This window comes from Equus przewalskii, chromosome 6 (genome assembly GCF_037783145.1).
Source record: "Equus przewalskii isolate Varuska chromosome 6, EquPr2, whole genome shotgun sequence".
Classification (NCBI taxonomy): Eukaryota; Metazoa; Chordata; class Mammalia; order Perissodactyla; family Equidae; genus Equus; species Equus przewalskii.
The window spans coordinates 11,678,673-11,705,486 of NC_091836.1; the positions used below are offsets into that span (position 1 = coordinate 11,678,673).

Below are 26,814 nucleotides of genomic sequence, written 5' to 3' on the forward strand. Positions count from 1 at the left end.
CCCCACTCAAACATAAGCTTTGTGTGATGACTTTTCAGCTGGTCCTTCTGCCCTTGGTCTGCAGAAAGCGAGACTTTTGAAAGAAAAGGTGCTTAGTTCTCATTCTCTCATGCAGCTCAGTTCAACGATGTTCCATTGTGCATCTGCTTTTTGCAGGTATTGTGAACAGGAAAAAGGAAGTCCTTTCAAATGATGTTTCAAATGATGCTAATGAAAGTCACTATTTGGCCTGTGTAATGACAAAGTCTCCTAACGTTCTGTCCTCACTTACAAAATTGAAGGGATTGGACCAGAAGATACTTTCAAAATTTCCCAACAACTCTAAATTTTTGCCACTGTGTGTTTCAGTGACTTACCCCATGTGTGCCTAAGGAATGTGTTCTCCCAGCAATAAACAGAGAAATTAAGCTCATTCTTATCCTAGGCAATTGCCATCTGTCGTGAATGTTTTTGAGCTTCATACTGCTGTTTAGATAGCTTAGTTCTGGAAGTTCTCAGACATTCCTAGGTTACATCCTCCTCCTACACCACATCCTCCTCCAGGCCCCTCTCTGATCAAATACAGTTTTGTTTCCGTCACTGAGACCCAGGAAGGGAGTCATAGCTCAAGAGCTCTTCATAGGCAGAGCAGAAAGAAGGAACGATTTGGTCCAGGGCTGTGGAGAGTTAACTGCTCATCCCTTAGGGAGAAGAGAAAAGGTCCTATGGGTAACACGAACACCAATAGCACTCATTTCTTTTTCTGTTTCTTTCAAGCCACATATATATGATATTCTTTGTCTGTGATAAGGGGGGTCTTTTAATCTGGAACAGCAGATTAGAAAAGTAAATTAGAAATTAAAGACAAGTGTTGCTTTGTTTGGTCAACCCTGAGAATGTACTGTAAGGCCAAATAGGTTACATCTGTAAGGACATGCTGGGTTTTTAATTACAAGGAAATTGAAGGTACAAGGACTTTTGCGTCATTAGCTGTCTGGAAGACTATTGTTTTTCTTTTCCTCATGGCTGTTTGAATTCTGTTGAGATTCATAGCTTTTGTGCTGCTAAACTGCCTTATGGAAACTTTATTTGGGTTTCAATGAAAACTTTAGCCCTGAGTAGTTTCCAGAGGAAGGACATAATGTTTACACTTAACTTTTGATTGAATCAGTTAAGTTCTTTAAGTTAGCCTGTCTTCTGCTTCTCCCCCTGTATCATTAATATTATAAGATTTCAATTCCTGGGAATTTGGTGGTAGTTGTATTCCGCGTATCCCTCAGATCCTCTCTGTAATAGGATAGGGGCCCTGGGGTGGAGTTGATGAAAGTGGCTCCCATTAGCTGAGAAGCTCTAACCTTTGTAGAAGCCATCAGAGAGGGTACTTGAGCAAGCCAGCTACAAACCAATCACTAGCAAGCCATCAATCAATAAGCATTAATTGGCTGCCTTCTCTGGGGTAGGCACTGAGCCCTGAGTGAGCAGTCCATATTTCTGCTGCGTAGGATAGGTATACTCCGCTCTCTCCTGTTGTGGCAGGAGTACCTCATTCTCCACTGCAGGAGAATTATGATAAATTACCAGTCTTCAGTGGTGTGACTTGATTTAACAAGAACTGTTTCCATTGAGATTTCATTTGAACACTAAGGAGTTCCTAGTTTTTCTTTTTTAATCTAGAGAGGACCAATTTTGTTGAATTCTCATTAACACTGACATTAGGTAGTAATCCTTTCATGGCTTTGGAAGGTTGCTCGTTTTCCTATACAGAATGTTATTACCCCTGACTTCCCTCAGAAACACCACTCCTTGGGATTGCCTCTTAACATGGTCCCTGGGAGACGGTGAGTGAAACCATGTAGCCCTCTTCTCAGACCTCAGCAGAAACCGCTGGGTACTTGAGTGAAGGCACTGTTGAGTAGTAGTTTGTAAGGCAACCACGAATGGGTGCTGCCACTACTTCCCTTTGATGCCTTTTGATATGGATTGACAAGTCAGTAGCCAAAAAAAGAGGATATATTCCAAATTAAGCAAGGAAAAGCTAATTGTGGGGGATTGGCTTTATTTCATTTAGTCCTTTTTTTGCCATAGCTAACTGTTTAAGCTATACGTAATTAAATCAGAACTGGCCTCATTATACTGTGGTAACAAACGATCCTCAGAATCTCAGAGTCTTAGGCAGTCAAGGTTCATTTCTTGATCACACTGATGTCCATTCAGGTCAGCTGTGGCTCTCTTCTACATAGTTTGCACTCTGGAACCCAAGCTCACGGAGTAGCCTATCTCTGTATCATTGCGGATCTTGTGCCAGAGGGAAAAAGAAAATGGCAAGCTCCATGCTGGCTTTTAGTGTCTGCTGGATAATGACATTTGTCACTTCCACTCATATTTCACTGGCTAGTGCACATCACATGACCAAGCTTGTATTTGAGGGAACTGAGAAATATAACCTTCCTGAAGGAAAGGGCAGCAAATATGGGTGAACAGTCATCCCAGACTACTGCAGTCTGTCCAGTTCCGGTGAGAGGATGTTTGTTCATTGTGATTTATTGAAGTATAATGAGAGTATAGGGACATTTCTTATACATAACTTGTTATCTTTTCAGTGGCCAGCTAGATTCACAGGCCCTGAGTGACTTATGCCTGATCTACACTTGTTTAAAGAAACAGGTCATTGTTCTGGCCCCCATTTTTTTTTTAAAGATTGGCACCTGAGCTAACAACTGTTGCCAATCTTTTTTTTTCCTGCTTTTTCTCCCCAAATCCCCCTAGTATATAATTGTATATTTTTTTAGCTGTGGGTCCTTCTAGTTGTGGCATGTGGGACACCACCTCAGCATGGCCTGATGAGCAGTGCCATATCCGTGCCCAGGATCCAAACTGGCAAATCCCTGGGCCACTGAAGCGGAACGTGCAAACTTGACCACTTGGCCCCTGGCCCCAAATACTTTTAAAATAAGTAGCATAGTATGCTTCTCTGAAAAGTCACGCTCCTGGCAGACAATTCCTCAAGCTCTAGTGACTTCAGCCATGCCCAAAGAATACCTTGTTCATGTAATTTACATATGTACATATTTACATTCTCCCCCAGCCAATAATGATGATGATGACAGCCAACAATTCTGTAGGACTTAGTGTATTCCAAGCAGTATTCTAGGAGCTTTGCAAATGTTAATGTATTTCCTCTGTGAACAGCCTTATGAAGAAGATACTACTATTATCCTTATTGTATAGAAGAGGAAACTGAGGCACAGGGACATTAAAACTGGCTGTATTACTAGCTGTCCAGTAATATAGCTAGTAAGTGGGAGAGTAACTACTGTCTCTTTCATCTGGTTAGAACCAATGACTGACTTCTTTTATCATTTCTTCTGTTTTCCTTCATATCGCAGTGATGTGTGGACAGGATCACATGGACAAGGAAACTAGCATGTAATTAGGTTTGTTGCATTGTTTGGTGCTCTTCAGTGCTTCATGTGGTTTTGTCTTCATCTTACTACAACCTTTTAACTTATTCATTATTATCTGCCTCATTTTATAAATGAAAGAACTAGAGTTCATAAAAGGTAATAGGCACACTCCCGTACATACAGCAGTAAATTCTAGAGCTGAGGTCCAATCCCGCGTTGGCCTGGCTCTGAACAAAGCTGGGCACCATCTCTGCACGAGGGAACTCCCTGTACTCTTTCAGGCAATAGCAAAGGATATTCAAAGGAAACAAAACAAAATTTGGGTTTTGCCTCTGAGTCTTAGTTGGTATTCTTAAATTAAATTCTTTCACTTTTAATGAGTAATCTAATTTGATCTGGCCCCAAAACGGTAAGAAGAAAATTAGAGCAGATTTAAAGAAAACCTGGCAGAAAGCAATGAAAATAAATTGCTATTTCATAATCTAGGGTCTTTTGGGGATTTTTAGTGGACTCACGAAGCATATTGTGAACTGTTTTGAAAATGATACAAAGTGCAACAGAAATTCAGAATTCAGGAGCTCTGAGTATGGCGCTAGGTCTTAGAACACACAAAGGCGAGCTTTTCAGCAACCTAGTGAATCATCTTAAGATTGCAAAGCTTTCTCTCTGCCTCGTAGTGGTGTCCTGAGACTCCTCTGGGAAAGAAGATGTGAATAGCTTTGTAATATAATTATTAACAGAAAGTAAAGCTTTATTCTTATCACATTTACTTCTACCATCTGGAAAAATATGTAGTGAAGGATAATGCTAATTTTAGGAAAAATGGACGGGATCAATGTAACATTTATTTTCTTTGAAGGATCTATATTTCTCAGTAAGCAAGTTGATATAATAGCTTTGGTGAATGTAAACCTCCCCCTTCTACTTCTACCCCAAAATAAAAATTCAGACGCTAAGCAGAATATTTGATAAGTTCAATAACCGCTGTGTCATTGAGTCATGAAACAGCAGAGCCCTCTGACAGGGGAATCTGAGGCCCGCATAAACACTTAATATGATTTTCTTTTACTTTCAGTGTACTTGAATGAAGCAGGGTTCAACTTTGTAAGGAAATGCATTCAAGCTGTGGAAACAAGAGGTCAGTGTTGCCTGACAGACACATCATTATTGCTGTGTGGTCCATTCTTACATAGAATCTGCTCAGAAAATGAGAATATATTTAGTTATTAACATGAGATTAATTTAAGAATTATATGAATGTATAAATTATACAAATACATAAATAGCTATACTTCGAACTTCACCTTACTCAAAATCGTACTACAAACATACTTCTTTTTAATGAATCTTCGTAATATAACCTCACTTCTTATTGACGGACTCCATATTATTTATTATTATAAGCACCTCATTAATTGTTTTCAAGCTTTAGGAAGATAAGGTTCCTGAGGAGTTTGTCTTCAGCTCTCCTGCTTCCTTACGTTATTTCTCTTCGCAACTTTAGTTACTGCCACAATTTGAGCGTTTTTCCTCACTCTAGTCATGATCTCTCTCCCAGACTTTTCTAAAGCAAAGCTCATACTGGGCTTTGCGGTGCTATAGACTTAGCTCCAAATTTTGGTGCTGCCACTTAGAAGTTTTGAGAAGTTAAATAGGCTTCTTCAATCCTCTGAATCTGTTTGCTCACCTTTAACGTGAAGATATAAATGCCGTCGACCTGTTCAACATGCCAGACTCCATGACTGAAGAAGCAGAAGATGAGAAATACTGACCATCCCTTCCCATCTTTGATGCTTTTTTGTATTCAAATAACGATGAATAAGCAGGTGTACTTTGCCACTTTGAAGATCTTCAAAGGCTTTCAAATCACTCTTCAGTGTCTGCTCTGAGAAATGTGTGTCTGTTGGGTGTTGCTAGTGTAGGTTTGTTAAAGTTAGACTGCAAAATTGGATAAGTAGCTTTCAGATTCTCTGTGGGCGTATGTCTGGGTTTTTAGCATTCTGTACTTGGGAAGCTGTGTCTCAAACCATTTCCTTGTGATTTTTTTCCTTCTCATTAGGCATCAACATTTTAGGCCTCTACCGAATAGGAGGTGTGAACTCTAAAGTTCAGAAACTCATGAACACCACATTTTGTAAGTTTTGAATGAAGCCGCTTAATTAGTCTTTGTATTCTTATAGAAGATAATCCAAACCATAGGTTTCTTGCAGATATAGACTATTGCTATCTTTGAGTATTTTCAAGTAATATTTAAAATTAATATTTGTATTCAGTTTTTAATGTTCAGATGTAATAGATGTACAATCAGATTTTGAGAGGGGGCCTTTTTATAATATTGGACTTTTTCTCAAGTGTCCTTTGATTAACTAGAGGTACAATGAGATTTATGGATGCTGGATTCAGATTGCTTGGCTTGGAATCCTAACTCGGCGACTTAAAAACTTTGTGACATTGGATAATTTGCTTAACCTCTCTGTGCCTCAGCTCCCTCATTTATAAAATGGGGATGATAATAATGCCTATCTCATTAAAAGTTGTGAGGATTTGATGTTAATCCATATAAAGCACTTAGAAGCATGCCCAGCTCATGGTAAGCACTCTGTGATGTAAGCAATCAGTAATAATTTGATTTGAGAAACTATTGTTCCACAAGCAATCTTTGAGGTTTAGTGTCTGAGTGAGCTTTGCACCAATTCACGCAAACAACAATCCTCAAGTTAAACTGCATTGGCATCCTAAGAAATATTGTCTGTTTTTTTCATGTATTTATTGTTTGTATCCATTTTCTTAATGATGAGAGTGACATTTTGATTTGCACAGTCTAAGCATCTTATTTTTATTCTTTTCAGCTCCAAAATCCCCTCCTGATATTGACATTGATATTGAACTGTGGGATAATAAGACAATAACAAGTGGGCTGAAAAACTACCTCAGGTGAGGAGGGTTTATGTCCAGGTACTCTGCGTGTGGTTTCTCACTCATGTCCTTGGGCCGTCACCGTGTAATTCCACGGATCCCGAATCACGGAGCCCGTGTACATGAGCTTCACTCCTTAGTGCACTTCCTTCACTTAAGGTGAAATAGCGCAGGTGGGAATGTTTATGTTTAGTGTTCTGGAACTTATATTTGGTTTTTCAAATAATAAACTTAAAAGGCTGCAATACTTTATGAATACTAAATTTTTCTTTCACATTAAATTTAAATGTGAGGTTTTCATGTGTTTTTAAAAAATAAGTTGAAATTGAATGTTTTCCTTTTCTGTTAGCTATTCTGTCCATATCTGAGAGAGTTTTGCTCTTGTGGTCCAACACTTCTCACAAAGTGAAAAAATTGTCTCCCAGCCTCCCTTTTTAGTACAATTGTGGCAAGAAGTGCTACGGGGCATGGGTGTCCTTAAGATCTGCATTTCAGAACTGCTTGGGGCTTCCTTACTCAGACTTAATCATCCTGCCTAATCTCCCAATTCTTGAAGAAGCGCGGAAAGGTCAGGGGATTTATAGAATGATAGTGCCATTCTAAAGTCGGCTTCCTTCTGTTGTAGGTGCCTCGCAGAACCACTGATGACTTACAAGTTACACAAAGATTTTATTGTTGCTGTTAGTAAGTACACTTCCATTGGACATGTTATAATTGATGTAGTTTTATGCTATATTCTTAGAGGTATAAGTTTAAACCAGCTGGTTAAGATTTTTCTATATATTGCTTAAAAGATTGTCAATCTGATACTTAATAGCTTACAATATGGTTTATAAACAAATAAGAAATGGCAGAATGAACTAAAATATTTTGTCACTTAATAAAACCTCATTGGGGTGACAGCCTGGTGTGATTAGAAAGAGCTGTGAGGAATTATTCTAATTACATTTCACTTGATTGATAAGTATCAGTTTGGTACAAGAGCAGCTTTAGAATTAAATAGACAAGACTACAAATCTGTGCAGTCAGTTATGCCACCACCATACACATACTCACATGCTATATTCCTAAATCTGGAGAGAAGAGTCAGATATTTTTTGGCAGGCAACAGGCACTTCCATCCATCCACTTTCCCCCATATTATATTTATTGATGATGATTACATATCTATGTCATTGCTGTAGATCTGTGACTGTCAGAATGGGATATGAATAGATAGGTTTAATTCAAACCTCTTGTGGAGAGGGAGTCAGTGAGAAACATGTAACCTGAGAAGTTAGAAATAGTAGTTTTAAATCATCGAGACTGAAGTGCCAGGTTGCCATCTGAGCCCATCGCAACAACTTGTAACCATTAGGAGTTAGCATTTCATTGTTGAGATGTATGAAGTGTGACTATAACGAGTATTTTTCACAATCCAAGAAAGAAATCAGTTACATTAGTTTATTCCTACACATTGTAATATCACAGGAAATGTTGTCTACTGATAAAAGCATCAGATAAAGTTGAGTGACCTTGGTTTTCAAACCAGCATATGTGACTTAACCACATGATCTCGTGAACCACCTATACTGCTTAGCTGTCTCCTGAAAGCTCTCCACTCTACATTCTCTTCATGGAAATCTGTCTTTGTTAGATGAATAAGCCCTTAGAAAATATGTAATCCAACTTGTCATTTTATCTCCTAGGACCCAGGGTGGGTAAGTGAGTTTGTCCAAGGACATTGGTAAATTCATGGCAAACCCAGAGCTGTGAGCCAGTGTTTTTGACTCAACCTAGAACTCTTTCTTATAGAAAAAAAAAATTTATAAAAAATGGCGTTTGAGCAAGTTAGCTAAAATGACTCAGTGAGCTGGATGTTTTGATACAAACATTTGGTTGCAAGATTTTTCTCTCCACTTCTGTGGCAAATAATGATCATATTATTCACTACAGTGATAATTAAAATGTGTTCTTATATATGAGAATTCATCTTTTGTCTGGGTCAAGGATAATCCCATTTACCAGATATTAAGTTAGTAAAGTTAGATATTATTTGGTTTCAAGCAGCAGAAATCCAGCTCAGCAAAAAGGGGAAATTATTCAGAGACTACAGGACATGCTGCAGAATTCCCTGGCAGAGGGTGGGTCACGTCTTCCATGAGCCTGCAACGAGGAACTGCCAAATTGGGAATTGGTGTTTCTCTCCCCACTCCTTTTGGAGGGTCTCTCATCTCTGTTCTTTTCTGCTTATCTACCCCATTCTTGTCTTCCTTTCTAGTCAGTTGTTCTCAGCTTTGGAGCACATTTGGTCATATCAGCCCTGGTTTTACATGATATGCTTTTTCGCGTATCCAGCAGACAGTTCAAAGTTTTGATATCTCTGGGTTCCAGCTCCTGGGAGAGACCTCGTGTTTGGCCCAGCCTGAGCCAGGCTCTTTCCTTACCTTATGTCCAGATAGCTATGCCCAGAAGAGGTGGTGGTCCCATGATATAAACCTTATGTATTGGGCACTTTCGGGGGAAGGGGCTTGGCAGGGTGGGCAGTATTCCAATAATTTGTTTATTGTAGTAAGAGAATGTGAAATAGATTCCATATTCTGAAGTGTTGGATGTTTCTCTAGACATCAACATCTTGGTTTTTGCCCGGGAGAGTAGACTTGCTTTAGAAGATTTTTGCTTTTCAGATTTACCATTGTCTGCTTGTGCTTAAAATGCTTAAAATCTACTAGGCCTCTGTTTGCATAATAATCTTCACACCTCAGAAGAGTAGCTCCCTGTCGTCTTTGAACTTGAATCTTTGAAATTTGGGGAGGAATGCCTGCTTCCTGTGGTCTGATGGAGTCACAGGGAGGTTGCAGTGTGATAAAAAGTGTATTGCAGTGCCTGGCACATTAGGCGGTCTGTGACAATTGCTGTGATCACTCACATTGCTAAAGGTTTTGTTCTATCCTTGTGTCATAAAACCAAAGTCAGTGATGAGTTATGGGTGTGTGGAAGTATATAGTTCCACGGGCCTAAGCTAAGCCCATAGGCCTGGCTTAGATAGAACTGGGTTGGTTTGACTTAATAACTTCATGACCATGGACAATTACTCAACCTCTCTAAGCTTTAGGAAATGATAGTGATAATACTTACTACATGAAGTAATGCTTGTAAGGCTTGAGGGGTGGCAGTGGTTATGATGTTTAGATTATTATTGTTTACATATGCATTTGAATGCAATTAAAACTTGAACATTTGCAACCTTTATGTTACAGAGTCTGATGATCAAAATTACCGGGTGGAGGCTGTGCATGCATTGGTGCACAAATTGCCAGAGAAAAACAGAGAGATGCTGGACATCTTAATAAAGCACCTGGTCAAGTAATTCTCTGACTTATATTGTTCACTTAACTACTTGTTCAGCTCTCAAAGTTAAGATTGTTTGTGTCTTTCTAAAGTGTATGATGGTACTGTAACATTGCCGTTGTAATCAGAGTTCACTGAATGCGCTTAAAAAGTGATGTAGCAGTTTGTTTTTAAGATATTTGTACATGTGTATGTGTACCTGTGTAGGTTTACACTATGCAAATAATTATATCCTTTGCAACTATTAAACTAAAAATGAAAAACTTACAAGTCGACTTAAAAATATATGAAGGAGTATATTGTTTTTTCCCTGTCTTTTAGATACATTGTAAGGGTCAACAGGTTCTGCCAGGCCAAACTGCCACTCTAATATTAGCTTCCTTCTTTGGATTCATAGTATCTCTTGGTTCCTAAAGATTTTTCTGACTCTACTGTTAGTTCATCTATGTATTTTAAAATCTCTATAGATAGATAGATATTGTATTAGTCAATTTCTCCAGAGAAACAGAACCAATAGGATGTTTGTGTGTGTATGTATACATACATACATCTGCTTATACAGTTACATACATACACTTATATACATGTAGGTGTATGAGAGAGAGAGAGATTGATAGATGGCAAGGAATTGGCCTGCACAATCGTGAAGGCTGGTAAATCTGAAATCTGCAGGGCAGGCTGGCAGGCTGGAGACCCAGGGATGAGTTGATGTTCCAAGGCAGCCTGGAAGCAGAATTCCCTCTCCCTCAGGGGACGTCAGTCTTTATCTCTTAACTTCAACTGATTGGATGATACCCACCCACGTTTTCGAGGGTAATCTGCTTTTCTCAAAGTCTGCTGATTTAAATGTTAATCTCATCTAAAAATTACCTTCACAGAAACATCTGGAATTGTGTTTGACCAAACGTCTAGGTACTGTGGCCTAGCAAATTTAACACATAAAATTAACCATCACAGATCTGTCTAAAGATTCTGACACACACACACACACACAAACACACACGTATTTAATCTAGAAGTTTGCCATGCTACTAGAAACAAAAGTCCAAATTCAGGTTTTTAAACTTGAGAATTACCTTACAGCCTCATTTACAAATAAGGATATTTTCCATCTTAATAAGTACCGTGATTCACAAGGATGATTAATCCATCCTTATTTGTTGGAAGTAGTAACCCAGTTTATGCTAATTTGAGCCATGCACATTTGAAATAGTACTATGTAACATATTAATAAGTCTCATCTTAACTTGTAGGCTTTGAGATAATATGAATTGCCCTCCCCCAAAATAAAAAGGAAATCCAGTAGGAACAACATCATTTCAAGTTTATTGTTAACTATTGCCTATGACAACACCTCTTTTAGTTAATGAACAAGGACTCACTATTCTTGGTCATAATTAATTGTGAGTTATGTTTTTGAATTGTGTAACCTCTTCATGAAATTTAACCACAGTGTCTTTATTGGACATTCTCTTGCTGTATTCAAGCTAATTTTCTAGCAAAGCCTTTTTAAACTTGCTTTTAAAAGCTACACGAGTGTCACATGAAATATTTTTGCTTAATTATTCAGAATGTTAGATGAACATAAGCTTCACCCTTAATGTGAATGTGGTGGCTTTGATACAGGGTAGTCAAAGTCATTTTTGAGAGTTACTGGGATTACTTTGCTAAGGTCGATAATATCAGAACCCTTTCGTCCCATTTCCATTTTCAAGCCAGCAATGATGCTACCACATCTCATTGTCTTACTATTTGCCTTGCACAATGCTCAGCACTAGGGAGTCACTCAGGAATGTTAGATGGAGGGATGGATGAATGGATTAATGCATGGATGGGTGGATGAATGGATGGAGGGAAGGAAGGATGGAAACATGTATTGGCCAGTTGTCTTATGTGGGGAGCTCCAGAAAACCCTTGACTTGCATTCAAGAGGCCTGAATTGAAATAGCATTTCTGTCCCTGATTTGCTGTGACCTTAAGTACACATTTTTGCTTTAGAAGCTTCAGATTTTTTACTTGTACAATAGGAAAAACTGACTTCCCAGGAAGATTAAGTGCAACAATATCTTTGAAAATACCTGGCAGTAAGTTCTCAGTAAGACGTTTGGTGAATCCAAATATAATTACAACTAGTCTACTCTTAACTATCTGTTCTAAAAGAAGTATAGTACCACAGAAAATACTAAACAGCTGATAATCTTTCTAAGGACATTGTACTTGATTTAGATATCAATATTTTTTTCCTTCAATAGATTAACCTTTGTAATTAGGTTTTACTTGGGCTAATGTTAATTTTTTAGGCTATACGCACTAATGCAAATTGGGAGTGGCTTAACCTATTTGAGAAAATTAGATATAATGGCATATTTTATATTATTTATGCCATAAATTTGATAGATGAGAAATTTCTTTATTATTAAACATTTAACTTAAGATATTTTTGTTGCTCTTATTTGCAGAGTATCACTACACAGTCAACAAAATCTCATGACTGTCTCAAACCTTGGTGTCATTTTTGGCCCAACTCTAATGAGAGCACAGGAGGAAACTGTGGCTGCCATGATGAATATTAAATTTCAGAACATTGTGGTTGAAATTCTGATAGAGCACTATGAAAAGGTAGGCTGAATTTTCATATGAAAGTAGTAAATTTTGTTTCTTGCTTTTAAGAAGGAATTTTGCATTTGTATCATCCAGGAGTTTCACATTGTGATCTCAGATTCCTGTAAAATGGCTGTCTTGTAAATTTTGTATAAATTACTCCTTCGTGAGGACTTTAATTTTCTCTTTTCTTGTTGATTTTTAAATGCTTCTCAAAATCCTCCAGGTTGATGATGTCTTTTCCTTCTACATCATTTACTTTTCAAGATTTTCTCCTTGAGCATTTATGTGGTCAGTGGTTCGCTCATATTCAGAGAATACTTAGACTCATTTTGTGGTTAAGTCTATTTTAACCTTTTTATCTCTCTGGAATTAGACTCTTAATTATACAGCACAGGTGATATTCTAAATAAAACAAAAGAAAAAATTCAGGGAACAGAGACCTGAAATTCTCTCTATATCCAGTCCCTAAGGAGGGTTTCTTTAAAAGAGTGAGATCTTAGAATATCTACGGAAATGGGAAAGATCTTAGAATAACTACAGAAATGGGAAATTGAGATAGCCAAATTGATTGGATTGTTAATCCAAATCAGCCATTGACGTCTAAACATTTGTGATTCATCTGTGTCTGATCTAGTCCTTGTGAGAGAATGACTGTGACTCTCTTTCCCCGGGCCCCTTCTTAGTGCTGGAGAAGAATATCCTTAGTGCTCTCTAAGGTTGTAAGCTGTCTCAAAACCCAAGAGCACACGGTTGCTTCCTGAAGCTGTGCTTAGACCTCTGCCTGCGGCTTGTCACATTCCTGAGAGCTCAGGGCCAAGAGCATGACAGCCTCTTCTCCTGAGAAGCCAGGGGCCACTCACCTGGGGAAATGATACAGAATGAGCCTCTTCCCCTCGGGTTATGTTCAACGTGAAGAGAGAAAGAGAATATCACAATAAAAAGAATCAATGTCTCTTGACGTGGACATTTATTCATATTTGAAAGGTTTCTTAAAATTATTGGAAAATCTTCTGAATTTTACTATTGGGGAATAAGGGAGAAGAAAAAAGAAAACCCACAGAAGAAAGATAACTCAGCGTAAATGAAAAAGAAAGTTATAATTCTCTAGGATGTTTATTTTTTTGGATCAAGTGTCTCTTGCCATGCACCTGATTAAGTAGCATATAGTTCTAAGATTATTTAATAACTCTCTAAGCTATTTTATGATGAAAATGGCAATTTCACCCTTTTATTGACCTCCGTCTATTTTTCTTCTATGCAGATTTTTCATACTGCCCCAGACCCAAGCATTCCTCTGCCTCAGCCTCAATCTCGATCTGGATCCCGAAGGACACGAGCCATCTGCCTCTCCACAGGCTCCCGGAAGCCCAGAGGGAGGTATACTCCATGCCTGGCAGAACCTGATAGTAAGTGTGCCAGCCTAAAGAGATGCTTTCCTCATTCTTTAATTCAGCCTTACCTCACCTTTTTGGTAATTGGATAGAAATAGAAGATGTTCTTACTGTTGCTGTCTCCCCAACACCTGCCCACTCTTCTAACGTTTGTATATTCTCTGTCAGTATAGTTGCAAGGTACCTTGGACAAGCAAATTCATTACTGCTACAAAGGGAAAAAGTGGTTTGCTCAATACCCCCTTTTCTGCAACTGTGATTAAGTACATCGGGTGCTACTTTGTAGCAGATTTTGTCCTGTTGTCAAAGTGGTAGAGAAGAAAGGTAGAGAAAGACTGGCTGAAGCCGTCATTTTCTTTCTTCCTTTCACATTATGTTCCCGAAGCATCACATCTTGGGTATCAAAGTGTCTGAAAGAAAAGAAATAAAAAGGGAAGCTACACCACACATTATCACTAACTTACTATTCTGAGCCAAACCCCCCATGATGAAGTTGGTGGCGGCTAGAGTCCATAGCAGGTGGTAAAATTTGATAGATGTGGTCATTTTAATTTTATTTCATACTCTCCATCCCCCTACCCCCATTTTCCCCCACAATCGATATTTAATAGAAGACACTGGTTTTTAATGTAGATATACTTGAACACTTTATTACAGTTTCTCTGTTTTTTTCTTACACCTTACTTTTAGGAACATTAAAAAAATACATCCAGTTAAATAGCCAGTTTCTTATGTTGCTATATTCTTAGCAGGAAAAGGAAAAAGTCTTGTCTTTAAAAACTGTAATTTGTAGCTGACATTTAATGGTGCCTTTGAATGAAGGAGGACTTGGATGCATTGTAACTCAGAGTCACCTAAGATCAGAAAAGTAAAGGAAGGCCGAAATATATCTTTAATATCCCCTCTCCCATTGATTTCTTGTAATATCATGAAGGAATCTCATTTCTCTTACTTGTGAGTCCTGTTTCAGAAGCAAATTTTGTCTGAATTCAAGTGAGCCCACTAATGCTGCAAGAAGTAACATTATTTCATAGGGGCAGGGTACATTAAAAAAGTCTCCCTTGAATGGTATTGAAAATACATTCACCAAGTGCAAATGCATATTTTAAAGCCTTTCTCCAGTACTGAGGACAGTTCTCCATACCAGGTAAAGGCCTATCACTTCATTGGGGTCAGGTGGCCGCAGAGCACATGTGAGTTGGACAACGGAGCGGTTTTGCTGGTGCTGTTCTCAACAGAAAGCCACTGTTCTTTTCTCTCTCCTGCCCCCGCTCAGGTGACTCCTATAGCAGCAGCCCAGACAGCACACCCATGGGGAGCATCGAGTCGCTCTCCTCTCACTCTTCTGAACAAAACAGCACTACAAAGTCCGCCTCCTGCCAGCCCAGGGAGAAATCTGGAGGGATTCCTTGGATTGCATCCCCATCACCTTCCAACGGACAGAAAAATCTTGGTCTCTGGACAACTAGTCCCGAATCAAGTTCTAGAGAAGATGCAACCAAAACAGATGCAGAATCCGATTGCCAGAGTGTTGCCTCAGTCACTAGCCCAGGGGACACTTCCCCACCCATAGACCTGACCAAGAAAGGGCCTTATGGGCTTTCAGGACTGAAGAGAGCCTCAGCTTCCTCTCTCAGATCCATCTCTGCCGCTGAAGGTAGGCCAGAGTGGAGCTTATGCAAGATGTCATTGTCTCTGTGTCACTTGCCTGATTATTCAGCTTGATTAAGCAGGGGGAAAGTTAATGGCAAAGGGACTAACAATGCTTATCTACTTTGTTCCTGAGCTAAGATTTTTAAAACTCCTGTGCGCTGTGACTTTTTCCCTAGATCTTTCCATCTCTGTGAGGTGATGTCTCTGTAATTATTGTAGATTGTGATCTCCCTGAGTGATGGGCTGCAGTGCTCAAAGAACGTTCTGTACCTTCTCGTTTGGGCTCAGGGAAAAATGCTTCCTTTTGTTATGCACAGGTACTGTGTTATTGCTATTATTTTGTCTTATCGCACCTTGCCTCTTTTCTTGGGCTTTCTTTTTAGGAAACAAGAGCTATAGTGGATCCATTCAAAGCCTAACTTCCATAGGTTCCAAGGAGACACCCAAAGCCGCACCAAACCCAGACCTGCCTCCAAAAATGTGCAGGAGGTTAAGGCTGGACACTGCCTCAAGCAATGGCTACCAGCGACCTGGCTCCGTGTAAGTGAGAGAGAGTTTGCATTTGCTGTGTCTCCCGGGGACACACAGGGGTTGAGTATGTCCAGTGCACCCTTAGGAGTCCCACAGCTGAATGCCTCATCTGTACAGTGGGTACAGTCAACTTCTCTGGGACCCTGTCCTCTTCTACAAGTGATGTGAAAGTTAGAGTGGGCTTAAGGTACATAGAAACAATTGCATGGGGAGGCACTTCAGGCACTCTTCTTAGAAGCAGAACTGTGGCCTAGTTTAGGACATTAAAAATAGATGTATAATATAGTAGTTTTGGGCTTTGAAACAAACACCTTCCTATAAAAGCTAAACATCCACCTCTCAGCCAAGGAGACTACCCATATCCCAGCTCCCCTGTCTCTTTTTGTCAAAAATACAACTGCTTTCTAGCTCGTGAAGTTTGGTTTTCTCCCCTCTCCATCGTATGTCTCCCCTGTTTGAGTACCACTGATTTAAACAAACTCATAGAGAACAAGGGGCATGAAAGGTAAAGAGGATTTCTTCTAATCAAAAGAATGACCCAGAGGTGTAAAGGCTGATGGGGTAGGGTACATAGAGGTGAAAGAAAGGGAGCAAAGAGGAGAAAATGGAACCTGGATAAACAAGCAAAATCCAAATAGGAAAGTTTTTCTTCCTTTTATTTTATTTTCCAGGCTTTTGCTGAGCTTTTCCAGATGCTATATGAGCTATTTCGGGGCGTCTTTACATACAATGTCTCTTTTCAGGTCCTCAGTGTCCTTCTGCAGTAGGTAGTTTAAACCTCGTCTTAGAGATGATAAGAACTAGGACTCCTTGGCAAGTTAAGGAACCAGTCCACACACACTTAGCTAGTAAGTGGCAGAGCTGAGATTCCAACCTAGGGTTCTCAAACTTGAATCTGTGCTATTTCTGTTTTACCATGCCCGTTTTTAACATGATGGTATTTCTGACATTTTAATTATTCATTGAAAGCACAGTAAGGCATTTTACTAAGCCTGTCTCCATAGGAATAGTGTCTTAAATTCATTCCTGCATCCCTTTCTTTGACAAGAACCTTTTGGTTTCAGAGTGTGTTTAACATACATTATTTCTCTTGATCAGAAATCCAGCTACCACAATATAGACAAATATATTTGTAAATCTGTCTGCTCTCCAGTATGTGTAGTTCTAATCATTAAGGGAATTTAAGTTTTAAGCCATATGTCAAGGGAGATGGGAGAATATAAACTCCATCCTTTGCGAGGGAAAGAGAAGGGCTGCTTTGCGAACGTACGGAACGTTAAAGTAGAAATTAAAATTGAGAGAGTGTATTTTCTCTATTAGATGTAAAGTGATCCTTCGGATGATGAAATGGCTCGACTCTGGGAGAAAAGTTTGTCAGTTAAAGAAATAAGAGATCTTAAGAACTTTTCTAATTACCTGGGGTGCCTTAGTTTTAATTCTTTTCACTCTATACCCAGTATTCTCACCTTTTCAGAGAGACCATGCCCTTCCCTCCCCATGATTTGAAACAGGATTTGAATCCATAAATTTATTTATTGGCCATATTTTGAGCTCTCTCTTTTCCCTTTATAGGACCTCTGTTCACATATAAAAAACAAAACAAAACAATTTTAGAGTTAGCGTTGTCTTAGCTCTCAGAATGAATAACAGTTCTTCTCTTGTCGTGTTGATTTGATCCTTCCCCTGTGACTCCAAAGGTGTCAGTAACGTCACTGCCAGGAGCAGAGTGGGGAGAAAAAATGTTCCTTTTTAATCTACTCCCACAGTTTTCTGAGGCAGAAAAGATGAGGACGGTAAGATTCCCAGAGGAGGGAGCTAGAGGTTTATTAAGTCTGGTACTTTGTGAGCTGGAGACTAGATATAAAAATTTCTTCCCCATTAAAGCTTAAAACAATTGATATTTTGGGTTAAATTTGGGGGACAGTTCTTAACTAATCACTTTTTGTCTGGGTCAACTGATAACCCTGAGTTTCACTTTGAGGTGAGTGATTTTCTGATTGATTTAATGAAACTTGTAATTTAAAATTATTTTTCAGTGTGGCAGCTAAAGCCCAGCTGTTTGAAAATGTTGGTTCACTTAAGCCAGTTTCTTCTGGGCGGTAAGTTCTCGAAACCCTTAAAGTTAAAAAAAAAATCGTGGTGACCTTGTTTCCTTGTGTTGACATGGCAGGTCATCTTTGATAGCTCTGCCCCTCAGTTCTGCAGCTGGTCAAATCCATGTCCACTGTTTCTTCACAGGGAGAGGTCATGTCGGAAACAGCATTTAGCATCTCAGACTGTTACACTCAGTGATGCCTCATTTGCTAAAATCTTCACAAAGGAAGGGTTCTAAACAAACAAGTTTTCTAAAAACACAAGTTGCCATAATCGTTGTACACCAAAGTTTCCTTGGATGGCAGTCAGTTTTTGGAAAATTTTCAAAAGTATATTCTTGGCCTTTAAAAGTTATAGAACTTTTTCTGGAAGAAGCTTCGTGAACATCCATTGAAAAATATGCTTATCCCTATTGGCCACTATGGTGCTGGAGAGCGAATTGCCCCAGGCAGCTCTCTTTTTTGAGCACAGCGCTTCATTCCCAGTTTCCAGATGTTACCTTTACTCCATTGTTAAAAGGACACGAGTTGTTACATCTTGCTGCTACTCATGTGCTTGCTTCTGAGCTTCCTGCTTTCCTCTTCTTCTGTTCCAGACTGATTCTTCACATCTGCAGTAGGCTTTGGTTTTTCATTTGAATGTTTCTAAAATAAGGGAATTTCTTAGTATTTTGATATGTCTGATTTTTTTTTTTCCATCAGCAACTAGTAGAGGTAGGAGGCATTCAATTCGTGCGTGTTATTGAAAGAGCATATAAATGAGAGCACTTGAAGAACAAACCCTGCTTTTTCCTTTGGATGTGCTATGGCAATTTTGAGCTTCCCGTGTCTGGATGATTGAGGCTGTGAAGTAAAGGAATCACAGATAATTGAAGTATTCCTGTGTAGTTCTTCTAAAAGTTTTTCAACCATAGAATTTTTATCATCCTTATAAAAGTATGTGGACTTCTTCTGCAGGCATTTAAGCACCTACATAGTTTTGGGCTTGTGCTAGTTACTAGGGATAACAATGACCTTCAAATTCTGGTTTTTTCCAAAGCCTAGTGAGCGCCCTCATGTATTAGTGTTTTTAACTCCACAGGGGAGAGCCACTTTGCTATCTTACTAGAACGATGGTTAATGCCTTGCGTTTATATAGTGACCCCAGAGTACTTGAATGTACATTACCTCTGTCTGTAGCATCTTCACTTTCTTCCTTTTTATCAAGGCATGGTGAAAACTGGGCATTGTGCATGTCAGAGCAAACATCATTTCTCTGAAATTGTCATCATTTTTAGGCCTTAGTGTAAGGGACTTAACCTTGCTCCTTCTGTCTGTCTTGCAATATGGTCGAATTGTTCCACTAGATGGAGCCGTTCTATTAGGAAGCTCTTCATCTCTTAAGTAAGAACTAAAGAACTGTAATCAAAGAGGTAATCCTTTAGGAGCTTTAAGAAAGCAAGCTATTAATGAAGGAAATCAGAACACTGTCATCTAATAAAGATGTCCTCAGATGTTTAACAATCAGCTCATGCATTTTCAATATGCTTTTACATTCTGAATACTGTTAAATCAACTTCTAATGGGTTGTCTGCATAAACTAAGAGCTCACTGAATGGGGATTGAAGGTTACAGTCTTTCTCTGTCAGTCCATCCACAGCACTTGTGGACTGTGCTGTAACTTGTCCCCGAGAGACAGACACAGTGGAACACAATGGACATTCAGGGTCAGACAGACCCACATTCAAGTTTTTGGTCCACCACTTCCTAGTTGTATAACCTTGGATTTACATATTTAGGAAATCCATTTTCTTTATCTATAAAATGAGGGTCATAATTCTGTTTTTGTCAATTTGTTGTAAATGTACACAGTAATGTATTTAAGTACGTGGTAAGTCTCTGTAGATGGTCTCTACAATAATATTTATTATTGAAACTGCTTGTTAAAGATAGTCAAGCCTCTAATTAATGTATTAATGGATTTAAGCACTCTTAACAGTGTTTAAATAAAAAGCTCTTAAAATAAAATAAAAGCTCTTAAATACTTTTAAATTCTTAACAGTCATCTAGTACTCTTTTGTACCAACAAGTACAACTGAACGGCAGGTAGAAGTTGAGGGCATCTCCCTTACTAACTTCCTATGCTGGCTATTTCACTTTCCTTCTAGGGAGCCCAGGGTTACCTTTGAATTGGATCTTGAAGAATGATAGAACCAGTAGTGGGTAGTGGGAAGACCAGCCATGTTTGAGAAAGAGACCACTTGCAAGATTTTAGTGGATAGCCTTGAGCAACAGAAGAGTAACACCTCTGAGAGTCACTGCAGGCTCTGAGAGCCATTGGGCGAAGGGATGATCTAATCGGCGATGCACTTGAACAGATCGTTCAAGTGGCTTTTCTAGGAGGTTGTGAAGGGGAGAGAACAGTCAACCATTTAGGATGGAATTGATGAGATTGAAAATGTTTTAATTAGGGCAGTAACAAAAGCATGAAAAGCTAATAGCAGAATATTATGGATAGGCCAGGATTGGGCAACTGCTTTGATACTGGCAATGAGAGGCAGGTAAAGAAGATTGCAAGTCTTTGAGTCTGAGTGTCAGAAAGAACGGTAATTTAGCTTCTAATCTCAGCTTGTGAGTACAGAGAGGGAGAAGGAAGGTTTGGGCCGTAACATATGAGGAGCCTGAGGAAGACTGAGAGGCAGTTAGACATGTGCAGGTGGAACTAGGAGAGAACATGGAGTTCGATGCCTTTTGAGAAACTTCTACGTAGCAGTTATACTGCATAGATGAAGGTGAGATTACCCAGCCATGGCGCTTATTGAGCGAAAAAGGCTGAGCACGTTTGGGGAATGGTGTCATTTAAGGGTCAGGAAAAGAAGAATGTAGAGGAATGATCAGGAGGAGAAGGTGGCGTGGTCAATGGAGTAGAGCTACAAAAGAGACAAGGAGATCGTTAGGGGAGGACACTGGTTTTAACCTCTAAGACATCACTGGAGATGTTTAAGATATCAGGTTCAGTCCAGAGGGAAGGGCCACTCTGCAAGGGAACTTTACCTGCAAGACTTGTTAAAATGAAGATTCCTGGGGCTGGCCCAGTGGCTCAGCGGTAATGTTCACACATTAGCTCCTCAGTGGCCCGGGGTTCGCCCGTTCGGTTCCCGGGTGCAGACACGGTACGGGTTGGCACTCCATGCTGTGGTAGGCGTCCCACATAGAAAGTAGAGGAAGATGGGCATGGATGTTAGGTCAGGGCCAGTCTTCCTCAGCAAAAAGAGGAGGATTGGCAGCAGTTAGCTCAAGGCTAATCTTCCTCAAAAAAAAAAAAAAAAGAAGATTCCTGAGTTTTGCCACAGACTCTGTAAACCAGAATATCTGAGACTGGGGCCTGGAGGATATGCGTTTTTGACAACCTCCTCAAGTGATTCTTATGTACCAAAAAAAAAAGGTTGAGAACCACTGGAATAGAGAAAAATGCCATATTACCTAGCATAGCTCTAAGCAGGCATTGGTCATTAACTATTGTTTTCCTTAACCTGTAAAATGTCTTCAAGAGCCAAATGTCACTTGACTCTGTCTCACCATTACAAAGGGATGTGGAAAACAGTACCCTTAAAGCTTTCACCTCCGTCAGCTATCCTCGGACAGAGGGGAAGATCCACTTTATTTTTAAAAAAATTTTTAATGTATTTTTTTTATTGCAGTAACGTTGGTTTATTACATTATATAAATTTTGGGTGTACATCATTATATTTCAATTTCTGTGTAGATTACCTCATGTTCAACACCCAGACTGATTACCATCCATCACCACACAAATGTTCCTAGTCCCCCCTTTCACCCTCCTCCCTCCCCCCTTCCCCTCTGGTCACCACCAATCCAATCTCTGTTTCTGTGTGTTTGTTTGTCGTTGTTTTTACCTTCTACTTATGAGTGAAATCATATGGTATTTGATTTTCTCGCTCTGACTTATTTTACTTAGCATAATACCCTCCAGGACCATCCATGTTGTCACAAATGGCCAGATTTCATGCTTTTTTATGGCTGAGTAGTATTCCATTGTGTACATATGCCACATCTACTTTACCCATTTGTCCCTTGATGGGCGCCTAGGTTGCTTCCAAGTCTTGGCTATTGTGCATAATGCTGCAGTCAACATAGGGGTGCATGTATCTTTACACGTTCATGTTTTCATGTTCGTTGGATAAATACCCAGCAGTGGAATGGAATAGCTAGATTGTATAGTAGTTCTCTTCTTAATTTTTTGAGGATTCTGCATACTGTTTTCCATAGTGGCTGCACCAGTTTGCACTCCACCAGTAGTATATGAGAGTTCTCTTCTCTCCACATCCTTTCCAACACTTATTATTTCCTGTCTTGTTAATTCTAGCCATCCTGATGGACGTGAGGTGATCTCTCTTTGTGGTTTTGATTTGCATTTCCCTGATAGTGATGTTGAACATCTTTTCATATGCCTCTTGACCATCGGTATATCTTCTTTGGAGAAATGTCTGTTCAGATCTTTTGTTGTTAGTTTTATTGTTGTTGAGATGTATAAGTTCTTTATATATTTTGGATATTAACCCCTTATCAGATTTATGGTTTGCAAATATCTTCTCCCAATTGTTAGGTTGTCTTTTCATTTTGTTGATGGTTTCCTTTGCTGTGCAGAGCTTTTTAGTTTGATGTAGTCCCGTTTGTTTATTTTTTCTATTTTTCCCTTGCCGGGTCAGGCATGGTACTTGAAAATATGCTGCTAAGACTGATGTCAAAGAGCATGCTGCCTGTGTTTCCTTCTAGAAGTTTCATGGTTTCAGGTCTTACATTCAAGTCTTTAATCCATTTTGAATTAATTTTAATGGCCTGCTTTCATTCTTTTGCATGTCATTGTCCAGTTCTCCCAACACCATTTGTTGAAGAGATTTGCCTTTATCCATTGTATGTTCTTAGCTCCCTTGTTGAAAATTAGCTGTCCATAGATGTGTGGGTTTATTTCCCTGGGCTCTCGATTCTGTTCCATTGATCTGTGGGTCTGATTTTGTGCCAGTACCATGCTGTTTTGATTACTATAGCTTTGTAGCATATCTTGAAATCAGGAAGTGTGATACATCCTGCTTTGTTCTCTTTTCTTAGGATTCCTTTGGCTATTCGAGTCTCTTGTTGTTCCATATAAATTTTAGGATTCTTTGTTCTATCTGTGAAAAATGTCATTGGAAATTTGATAGGGATTGTGTTTAATCTGTAGATTGCTTTAGGAAGTATGGACATTTTAACTATGTTAATTCTTCCAATCCAAGAGCACAGAATATCTTTCCATTTCTTTGTGTCTTCTGTTTCTTTCAACAGTGTTTTATAGTTTTTAGAGTACAGATCTTTCACCTCTTTAGTTAAATTTATTCCTAGGTATTTTATTCTTTTTGTTGCAATTAGAAGATCCACTTTAAACTAGTATAATGTAGGCAAGCTATACATTTATCTTCTGAAGGTTGAATTGAAAATTACGCACTTGAGAATTAATTGAGAGTTGAATGCTTGGCTCATTATAAGCAATCATATATTTCTCTTATCATAATTTAAAACCAATATTTTGGATATAATTACAAAGCACCAAAACAAAGCTCAACTAAGTCGCCTTGTCCAGTGAGTTTGACTTTTTAGAAGGCTGAAAGTCACTGGTTCAGAGCACAGTGACACATGTAAGACACATGAAAGATAAAGTGCTATAACATGTAAGAATGACAAAAGCCACAATTTTTTAAAAATAACTTAATATTTTCTTCTTTTAGAGAATGTAGAGAATACTAACTAAAGAAGTGAATAAAAATCACCTCTAATTTCATCACCTGAAGATAACCACTATTAACATTTTGTGCACAGCCATCTAATCTCGTCTGTGACAGTGGTTCTCAAGCTTTTTGATCTCAGAACACCTTTATACACTTTAAAAAAAATCATTGAGGACTTCCAAAGAGCTTTTGTTTATGTGGGCTATCTCTGTTGATATTTACTGTATTAGAGATTTAAACCAAAAAATACTAGAAATTAAAAAAAAAATGTTTATAAATTTATTTAAAATAAGAATAAGCTCATGCAACTAAGGTGATAATAGCAACATTTTTGTGAGAAGACACAGTTTTAATTATTCACTGTTATTAACAGTCAACAATTATCAATAAGAGAAGTGACTTTTCTCGGCGATATTATCTTAAGAGACTTTATAGATGATATTCCAATGGAGTCACCAGAAATGCACTAGACCAGCAATCAGGAGATGTAGAGTCTAGCCTGACTCTGCCATAAGATTAATTTCTCTTGGCCTTCATTTCTACATATAGAAGATGGATCAAGGAAATATTGAAGTTTCCTTGAAAAATCCAAACTCATTATATGACCCAAGTCACCTGGATGGTCACAAGTCCTCCAGCATTTGGGGTTCACCCTTTACTGTCAAATGGCTTATGTGCCTTCCCCGAGTCTTAACAGGGAGTAGCCTCCCCACCTCTTCCCTCTTCCAAAGACCATATTTCTAATGTGTTTAAAATAATGAGAGTTGGTTTGCATCTACCCCTAAGCCCAGCCACTTGGAAGCTTGCTCTTCTGTTGTTGCCATACACTTCACATGCTGCAGTCAGCTTCCATCCCTTAATGATGGTAACTGCCGAGAGCTCTGGAACTGATACCTCTCTTCCCTATCCCACCGAAGCACCATTAATACAAAAACATTTTTTAAAAAGCCCATTATATATTAGCGTAAATAACATAAATTTTATGAAAAATATTTCCTAAAACAAAAAGAATTGCATTGTTTGACATTTTTGCAGATCTCTTTCATATCTGACATAACAGGAAATAAATAGATCCTTTTACACATTCCATTAGCTATCAGAGCAGTGTCCTCTCGGGCTCCCACCTACCCCTCCATCCAGGTTCCCTGTGACTGTACTTTGAGAACCATCCCTCTGTGATAAACACAGAAAAGTAACTTTGAAGGTGGTGGTCACTGTTTTATTCCTACCATAGTGCTCAACATAGAGTAGATGCTTAACAAAATTGTTGGGTAAATGGATAAAATACACATTTTTAACCTAAAAAGACTGGTTTCTTTCACTTCGTTTTCAATGGAGTTGCAGTGTATGTGCTTTTGACGGAAGCAGCTTTAACTCTACAAGTTGCCATGGGAGTTTTTTAGCATTGAGGCATCCAGTACTCACTCAGACATCCAAGCCAGAAACAGCCAGTATCCTACTGATGACAAAAACCAAAGAAAGGAACATGTGACTCATTTTAAAAAATCTCCAGCCAGTGACCAAGAAGCAAATGTAGTGTTTATTGCAAATTGTCATGGGCAATTTAGGGGTCTTGCCAACGACAAATTTTTCTGTTAAGGTTTTGCCTTGTTTGCTAACGCTGTTTCATGTCTTGAGTTCTTCTACAGCATTATTTGTAGTAGCTGCCTAATACTTCATTGGATTGGTGTATTTTATTAAATCCTCTACTGATAAACACTTAGATTGTTTTGATTTTATTTTTGTTTTCGGCTTTTCTATATGTTACTTCTTTGGCCTCTGTTTAACTATATCTGTGTGCATTCCTACTCCCTTCACAAGTGAAATTCGCAGCATACAAAATGTGTGGGGCTGGATGTGTCAGTGTGTGTCAGTGTGTCATTGTTAAGTGGCCCTCTAGAAAACATTGTATCGATTTTGATGGTACATTTTTTACTTTGCTTGTGATTAAGATAAGCATTGTGACGCTTGCACACTGACCCTATCAAACCTTTCTAAGTCTACTCATCAGCATCAGACAGTGTTTAGATTTAGGAATGGGGCTTGTGAACAGATCATATTCTAGATGATAGGGGAAGAAATGGCTTTCAGGACGGTAACGGTCATTACTTTACTGTCCCATGCAATAAGAAGCAGGATTTTCAAAATCCTTTTCAAAGGATATTAGAGTCTTCTGAAGAGAGACTCAATAGGTGATAGTGTTATTTTCACATCTTCTTCAATACACCAAGGCAGTCAAAGAAGAAGCATTAGCACCTGGAGAGAACTTCACTGTCACAGAGTCTACATTAAATCATCAAAGCTCTCTGCTGAGTTCACACCTCTAGTTGCAGATCTCAGCAAAAGAAAATTATGCCTGTCTAGTCATATGCACAGATAATTGAAAAGTCATGACAGGTATTATTTTGTTCTGTGTATTTTTGACACATTTAACAATATCTATTTATTTAGTGATATAATTGTTCTGCATGCCTCTCCCCACCATCCAATGCCATAAAATACTATAAGGAGAACATTCGTGTCTGAAATATTAGCAAGAAGAGTTTGGTTGCATTTCAAAGTGTAATTTCAAAAATTACATCATTGCAAGGTAATTATTATATTTTAATTACTTCTCTAACTCTGTAAATTGTTTCTTTATAGATCTCTTAATTTGTTTTAAAGATTCGAAACAATAAGATAATATTATCAGAGGAAACTGTTGCTGTTAGAAAATTTGATTCTTTGAAAAATCTTTACATATTAGAGAAATGCTCTGCAACCTTCAATTATGTCAGATCATATATCAGATCAAATTATATCAAATTATGTCAGATCAAATGATTATACTTGACTAGATTTATAGGAAAAACTAATATTTTTTCTATTTAAGATTACCATAGTCTGATTTTTACAAGTCTTCATAACTTGGTAGTATCCTCTCCCCCTACCCGCTACCCATGTCATCTAACACACCCAAGTGCCCGCATTTGTGTGCACGTGTGCGCACACACACACACGCACATGGCTCTTCTTTAATGTAAAGTTCTGTCCTTTTCTGGGTACCTCCACTTCCTTAATTCTTCCTCAGACCACGTTTCATTGGGAAGTGGTGTTGGTGGGCTAGTAGTCATTTCTAAACCTGCCTGCTACAGGCTCTTCTAGCAAACTG

At 38.7% G+C, this 26,814-nt stretch overlaps 1 protein-coding gene across 1 annotated transcript in view; it reads left to right on the top strand.

The window, feature by feature from the left end:
- Window positions 1-26,814, top strand: part of ARHGAP42 (Rho GTPase activating protein 42) — a 263,289-nt gene that overhangs the window by 228,874 nt on the left and 7,601 nt on the right. The window contains exons 13-22 of the mRNA XM_070623015.1: window positions 4,459-4,521; window positions 5,443-5,517; window positions 6,233-6,317; window positions 6,925-6,983; window positions 9,539-9,644; window positions 12,089-12,248; window positions 13,495-13,639; window positions 14,901-15,281; window positions 15,661-15,817; window positions 17,845-17,907. Of these exons, the coding sequence (XP_070479116.1) occupies window positions 4,459-4,521; window positions 5,443-5,517; window positions 6,233-6,317; window positions 6,925-6,983; window positions 9,539-9,644; window positions 12,089-12,248; window positions 13,495-13,639; window positions 14,901-15,281; window positions 15,661-15,817; window positions 17,845-17,907 (1,294 nt within the window). The remainder of the gene's footprint in view (window positions 1-4,458; window positions 4,522-5,442; window positions 5,518-6,232; window positions 6,318-6,924; window positions 6,984-9,538; window positions 9,645-12,088; window positions 12,249-13,494; window positions 13,640-14,900; window positions 15,282-15,660; window positions 15,818-17,844; window positions 17,908-26,814) is intronic.